The 8017-nt window shown below is 32.4% G+C and overlaps 1 protein-coding gene across 15 annotated transcripts in view; it reads right to left on the reverse strand.

The window, feature by feature from the left end:
* Nucleotides 1–1099: 1099 nt before the first annotated feature.
* The window catches only part of Ppip5k2 (diphosphoinositol pentakisphosphate kinase 2), a 70871-nt gene continuing 63953 nt past the window's right edge, over nucleotides 1100–8017 (reverse strand). For all 15 annotated transcript variants that reach the window (XM_033767475.1, XM_033767503.1, XM_033767482.1 and 12 more), the window contains one exon: nucleotides 1100–2757. In XM_033767475.1, the coding sequence (XP_033623366.1) occupies nucleotides 2645–2757 (113 nt within the window). In that variant the 3' untranslated portion in view covers nucleotides 1100–2644. The remainder of the gene's footprint in view (nucleotides 2758–8017) is intronic.

Genomic DNA, 8017 nt, shown 5'->3' on the forward strand with positions numbered 1-8017 from the left:
AGTTCTGTGAGGAATGCTGATGGATTTTTGAGTGAGACTGCACTAAATTTATTTATCGGTTCACCAGACAGAATCTAAATTAAATATTTAATTCAAAATTATAATTAAGATGTCACTAATGGAACAAACTATAGCAAATGCAATGCTTCGATCTTGACATCACCCAAAAGCTTCATGTGTTTGGAAGGTGACCGGATCCTAGAGCACTACACTCATCAGTGGCTTAGTCCACTGATGAGGTCATAGCTAAGTTGCTGTTAGGACGTGGTGGCTGGTTGGTGGCGGGTCATGGGGGTTTGACCTGGAAGGGTGTATCTCTCTCCTCAGCTCTTCCCTTTGCGCTCTGCTTCTTGGCTACCATGATGTAAGCAACTTTCCCTGGCCTAGGCCCTTCCACCATTCCTATCCTGTCTTGGAGTTGGACATCTATGGACTAAAACTTCTAAAAGCTGTGAGCCAAAATAAACCTCTCTTCCTTTAAATTGTGGGTGTCAGCTTTGAGATCATAATATTGAGGGAGATAAATCAGACACACAAGATTAAAGACTGCACGGTTTCTCTTATATGAGAAACCCAACACATAAATAAAAAACAAAAAAAAAAGATAATAAGAAATATGAAGATAAATCTTTGGAAAAAGGGAAGGGGAATGAGATGTGGGGGAGGATGGAAAAAGAATTACGATGTTATGTATAGGTACCAGGTCCACACAAGGAATGTAAGTACTATGTACTGTAAACATGTACTAATAAAAAAAAAATTGAAAAAAACAAGTTGTGGCTGTCAGGTACTGTGTCCCAGCAATGAGAAAGTGAGTAAGATGTACTGATAATATAATGAAATTGTAGTGTGTAGTACACATTGTTGGTTACTCCTGTCCCTCTTTCTATCAAAACACTGATTTTTATCTCCTTCTTCTTCAAATGATCTTGTGCTTTAGGACTGTGACGATTAAGTACATGCAATTCTGCCCCTCCACACCTGCCCCAGGTATTTGGTAATATCTGGAGATATTCTGACTAGCTTTCTAGTTTGAAGCTAAATGCAAAGAGATAAAGAACAGAAATAAAAATAACATCATTTAAGTCACTGATTCTGGAAAGAGTATTTTATTCAGGTCCACTTAAAAAACAAGAGTAGTTTTCTTACCCCTATAATAAGCACACTAACCACATTTTCACATATGGAAAACTTAGGTACATTCAACTGTTTACAAGACATATCTCCATATAATATACATTCATGTGAAGTGTATGAATTTATTTAATTGTACATATTTGTGACTTCTGTATCTGGTACCTTTTAAAACTACCAACATGTAAAATGCTTATTTTCTAAAAGTCAGTTTATATATGCTGATTTAATGTTAGAAGAACCTTTTTGAAGAATTATAGTAATTGTATTCATATAATGAGGATCTAGTAGTTTTTCTAAACATAAGCTTCAAGCAAATGCATTAGCAATTTAAATTATGCAATTTGCAATGCATGGAATTCTTAGTAGGTTGCATTGCTTGGTTTATAGTTTAAATAATTTCAAATGGCTCACAATTATTTGGGCATTGGGGGAAAAAAGCACCAAGGATAATTTTTTTTTACATCATAGATAAATCACAATACTATAATCTCAACTTTCATTCAAAATCTATTCATTTGTAAAGAGCATTTATTTCATATGCTTATTTTTAAAGCTTTCTCAGTGAGATCAACTGCTATATTGGACATAAGAATGGAAATGGTGAAACAGACACTAACAGTACCTACTCACGTGATAGACATTGACAATTTGTTTTTCAGCTGTGTTCATTAGATCTAAAAAGGACTTTGAAAATAAGTATAACAATGTATAAACTTGTTAGTTGTATCTCTTAGAAAAAAAACTCCAAAGGTACCTTTCAGGCCATATTGAAAGCAAAAATTTCTCGAACAAAGCACCTCTTGTGGTAAGGAAATATAAAGAAAATATTTTCTACAAATTAATATACAAATTTATATGCATAAAGGTATAGTTCTCCCAACTGTATATGTAATATTTTAAATAACATACAATAAAAAATTCAAAGCACAGACTGAAAAAAATAATCCATGTGCTAATCCTCCAGTTACTAGATACTGCAGCATATATGTCACTGTAACAATTAAGACAAATCTTCTAAAGTAAATGCTCAGTGAGATCTCTTTGGAAATAGACTTTCAAAAAAGTTACCAATATGTAATCTTGCCAGCCACATTTCAACCTAAGCTAGATTCTTACAGCTAAATGAAGTCTCATAAAAATACAAGTGTATACAGAGACCATATCAGACTCTGAACTTTGGTTCAGGCCAGCGAGATTTTATGTTCTTCTTTATTACACATACATGGTAAACATTATACTGACAATGAACAGAACTTTATCACATTTTGCTACTCACAGGACACAGTAACATTATTTTAAACATTTCCTTGTCATGACAAAGTTCCTTACCTGAATATTAAAAAAAAAAAGTCTGTATTTTAAAACATTTTTAAATGAACACAGAGATGTCTGAGGAGAAACATAAATTACTTGCTTTGACAGTTTTCAGCCAAGCTTATGTCTTTTTCTACCGAACAAGTGATTTTCCTAAGTATATGAAGTTCCAGTTTTTGCTAAGAAGATTTTATTATTTCTTTTTCCCAGTGGTTTTTTTGTGTTCATGCACTTCTGTCTTGCTAGGTATACTCTTTTTTCGAGATGAGGTATTAGGAGCAACTGCACCAGAAGGTCCACTGGCAGCTATACAGAAAAAGAAACACTGTTGCTTAAGATTTACACAAGCAATTCCAAATCAAATAATACTGCTGAGTAACAGAATAGTTCTTAATGAATTGTGAGGTAAGTTAAACATTATAAACATTTAATATACCACTTTAAACTTTTTTAGAATTCAACAAAAATATAGAAAACAATGGGTTGTAGTCACAAAATAAATCTCTAATTTCACTGTATATTCTTCCTGGAAAACTAATTCATTTTCCATCATTTTAAACTACTATCCATTGTGCAAATGGCTTTGAAAATTGTATTTGTGGCCCAGGACTTTTCCCTAATCTCAAGATAAATATATCTACCAGTTTACTGGAACTCTATGGATATCTAACAGAAAACAAACCCGAATCATTTTCCTGGTAAACATGTATTTACTTTTTTTTCCCAGAACTAGGGATTGAACTCAGGATCTTGCTCAGGACCTTGCACTTACCAGGTAGGCACAGCATCACTGAACTACATCCCAGCCCTGTTTACTCTTTTCCCTCTTACTGCTCTCTAAAATGTTAGAAGGTTAGAAAACTAGAAGCATCCTTGATTTAAGACTCATTCTCCCATATGTGGTGAACATCAAGGCCTTGTGAGTTAGGAAAAAGCCATTATAGGGGGAGTTAGTTGTATTACTCTTATTATGGGTGGGTATATTCTTGTCTGATCAAAATTCTGCAGAAAACAAGCATATGTGTTGTATAATATACAAAGAAGAATTACATAAACACATAGAAGGGTAAAAAACTCACTCAAGAGTTACTAGAGAAGAATCAACACTTGTAAGAAAGGAATAATATGGGATGATTTCCCTTTTTTAAAATGGCTTTTAGCTTGGAACAGGTACCATTCTTTACTCTGTAGAATGGCTAAAAGCCAATCTTACTAGCACAAAAAGCCATGCAACAAGTATTAGGGGAGACAACAAATACAGCAGACAGAAAGTGAGGTTAAAAATCCTAGAAATGGAGACACTGCAATTCAGCCAACTCTTGATCAATATGAGCAGAGCCTATACAAGCAGCTCAGCTAAGGCTGTGAGAAATAAACTGAAATTTGAGCTGTCAGTTACTTCAAGGGACACAGTTCTGCAACTGGAGTTCAGCTACCGTAAACTCTTTACTTTAAAAATAACCAAAAGGGCCAGGGATTTAGCTCAGTGGTTCCACTGCCTGGCTCACAAGCACAAGGTCCAGAGTTCCATCTCAGGTACCAAAACAAAACAAACAAACAAAAAACAACAACCAACATTCTTAGAAGGAACAAAACTGAAAATTCCTACAATTTATCGTTCATGTTTAGGATATAATCTAAAATTACTCTATATAGTAGGAAACAAGAAAACTGCTTTCTTATTAAGAATGGACAAAATAACACTAATTTCGAGGTGAGTTATTAACATAAGATTTTTAAAACAGCAATTTAAACTATATTCTAGGATTAAGGAAAATATGCTTATAATGAATAAAAGGGTAGAAGTCTCTGAAAAAAATCAAATAAAATATTTCAAGCAAAAGAATAGGTAAAATATCTGAAATAAGAACTGTCTGGGTTTAATAGCAAAATGAGAAGTAAAAGAAGCACCAACCAGGATTATTACACAACAAAACAAAATAAAAAAAGAAAGAAACATGAAGAAGAAACACCTAAGCATGCTATAAACTGTTAAAAACCAATGGTAAAAGGAAATATTAAAAGCATGCAGAGAAAAATAAAGCATTGCCTATATAGGAAAAATTCAATTTGACAAAGACTTCTCATTGATATCGATGGGATGGAACATCTTTAAAGTGAAGAAAGAAAAACTTTCTACTCAGAATTCCCTGTCTTTATTTTCCAGCCTGAAAAAAATGAAGAGAACATATTGCTAGCAGGTCCGCTGTTAAAAAATGCTAAAGAAGTTCAGGCTGAAGGCAAATGAAACCAGATGGAAACAGAGACTTTAAGGAAGGAAGAACATAAGAAAAAAAACGCAAATATGTAGATAAATATAAGACTTTTTCTCCTCTTAATTCCTTTAAAATAAATGGGACTATTTTAGGAAAATATCGTTAATACTGTATTAGAGTATAATAGAAACAGAAGTCACATACATACATACATATGGATTACTATACGTAAAGGATGGAAGGAGAAAGTAAACCAACTTATATAGCTGCAGGATTTTTAGGGTGATGCAAAATTAACTCTAAAGTAGACTGTGAAATGTTAAAAATATATGTTTAGAACAACCAACCAAAGGATAATGTAAAAATATGGTGACACTTTGGTTCACGAATGCTTTTGCTTGCAAACAATTTGGTTTACAAACAGAAGCATTTGGCAAGATTTTGCTTTTGTTTTCAAATTCTGCATTGGGTGACAAACACGACTGCAGCAGTCTTTCCTATATAATCATGAATATGGCCATCTTTCCAAAATTGTAGAACAAATTAAGTTTGTGAACCAAGTTACCACTAGTTATGGCAGAAGTCAACAGATAACTTAAATTCTACAAAATATTGAATACAAAATAGAGCAGGAAAGAACAAAGGAATAATTACAATGAGAAAACATAATAAGGTAGCAGACTTGTCAATAATTACATTAAATGTTAAAGGGCTATAAACACTACAAGTATAATCCAGATATTGTTAGAATGTCATTTTTGAAAATGTCAAATTTATGTTGTTTAAAAAAATACACTTTAAATATACAGACAGCCATTACTGTCTAGTTAATTTGGACTAGTTATAATCACCTCTGAAAATAAGGTAAGGCAAAATATTAGTAGAAATCAAAGACAGAAATTTCATTACAGTAATTCAAAACATTAGGATGAATTAACAACCACATATTTACACCTAATAACAGACCTCCAAAACACACAAAGCAAAATTTACAAATTAAAATAAAAACTAGACAATTTTGCAATAAGGAATGGATTTTTTGCTCTTAATATATCTGATATATTACCTAGACTATCTTCCTGTTCCTATATCCTGTCAAAACAGAAGATGTGAACATTATTAACAGTTTTGATGTAATGATAAAACCATCCACTAGGATCAGTGAACTACAGAGTAACCATTTTTAAGTGCATCTGTACCAGTCAAGTTAATCCAAATGTTATGCCCTAAAATGAGTTTCACATTTAAAAGAATGAAACAGTGTATGTTGTGCAATTATAATAAAATTAAATAACAAATTGGTAATAAGATATCTAAAAAAAACTCCAAATAATTAGAAGTTAAGTAATATTCTTCTTAAAACTTCATGAATCAATGAAGACACAATAACAAAACTTTTGTGTGTTGCCATTAAAGTTCTCAGGAGAAAATTTATAGCTTTAAATGTTCACATAACAAGAGAAGATCTACAATCAGTGACCTAAAAAAAAGTACAAGTAGAGGATCAAAATGAACTCAAAAACTAAATAGAAGAAAATTAAAAGATCAAAAATTATTTAAATTTAAAACAGACAAGAATAATCCAATAGGATAAAGATAGTACTTTGAAAAGGCCAACAAAATCAATAAATATCTAGTAAGAATGGTCAATTAAAATACAGAATATAAAGTATTAGTAGTAAGAGCAGTTATTACATTTATTAAAATGATCATAAATAAGCAACAAAGTTGACAATTTAGACAAAATGAACAAATTCATTGAAAAATGGAAGTTACCAAAACTGCCACAGAAACAGTTTTATCAAACATTAAGGAAAAATAACAATCTTAAAGAATGTATTCAGAAAGCCAGGCGTTGTGGCACACGCCTGTAATTGCAGCACTCGGGAAGCTGAGGCAGGAGGATCACTGTGAGTTCAAGACCAGCCTGGGCTACACAGTGAGTTTCAGGTCAGTCTCAACTACATAGTGAGACCCTGTCTCAAAAAAACAAAAACTCAAAAACAAACAAACAAACAAAAGAATGTATTCAGAAAATACAGTAGGAGGAAACACTTCACAAATCATTTTATGAAGATAGCATAATTCTGATAACAAAACTTGAAAATTCAAGACCTTACAAAAAAAGAAAACTACAGATCAATATCATTCATAAACGTAGATGCAAGAACCCTCAAAACTGAACTCAGTCTAGTTCATTTTTGTGAGAATTTTGGGATTTTTTTTTTTTTTCATACACCATTACCAAGTAGGATTCATTTCAGGAATGCAAGGTTAGCTTAACATTAGAAAAGTCAAATATAATACATAAAATACCTCCTTAACTGTATCACTTAAAAATGTTTGTGGCAAAATGAATATATTATGTTTAATATAAAAAGAACAACAATGTACTGTGATTCTAAAAAAATTCCAGTCCTACATCTACTGACTACTAAGTGGAATAGGACAAATCACAACTTTCTACTGCTCTCTTTACCTATGGTGAACATAAAAATGGTACTAACTTCTGTAATAAAAGAAACTATACAAATGTTAGTTTTGTGTTGTATATGGAATGCATCAAAAGTTAAATGTAAGACATTCAGCATTTTTAATTCCATAGCTTCAATCCTGATCAGTTAGAATGTACAATATTCAAACCTACTTAAGATACTGACACTGATTTATAATGCCTGGTAACCTGAGCTATAAAATCAGGTATATTAGAACAAATAGTAGAGAGTATCACTGAAGTTTGTGTTTTGATAATTAAAAAAACACATTATCAGTAGAAGTGGTTTTGGGTTAGGTCTGCAAAGATGAAAAGGAATCAAGAATTTTAGAAGGGTAGGAGATTTAGCTTAGTGGTTCTGCTGCCTTGCCTCTTAAGCGCAAGGACCTGAGTTTGATCCCCAGTGCCAAAAACATAAAAAACAAAACAAAACAAAACAAAACAGTGAAGTAAGAATTTTAGGAGAAAAATATGGCATCAGTGCTGAGATTTATTTAAACAGAAAAGTTTGGCTATAATCAATAACAATTGAAGCTACCCTTTAGTGAGTTCTATAATCTGAGCCAAGGACTTTATATATGTTATCGCATTCATCTCTGACAACTTTATAAAGGAGATATTATTGCTCTTTATAAAGGAGATTTTATGACTATGGGACTAAGGATTAGTGAGGTTAAGTAACTAACCCAAGGCCATATAGCTAATAAGGAACGGAGCTCAGATTTTAATGTAGGCCCTATTGGCTGACTCCCAAGCACTAAGTCTTCATTAAAAGAATATTTGAGGATTTAGCTCAGTGGTTTGGTGGCCTGCCTTGCAAGTGCAAGGACCCGAGTTCAATCCCCAGTAATAAAAA

This window comes from Fukomys damarensis, unplaced genomic scaffold, assembly GCF_012274545.1.
Source record: "Fukomys damarensis isolate Sample0158 unplaced genomic scaffold, DMR_v1.0_HiC HiC_scaffold_3, whole genome shotgun sequence".
Classification (NCBI taxonomy): domain Eukaryota; kingdom Metazoa; phylum Chordata; class Mammalia; order Rodentia; family Bathyergidae; genus Fukomys; species Fukomys damarensis.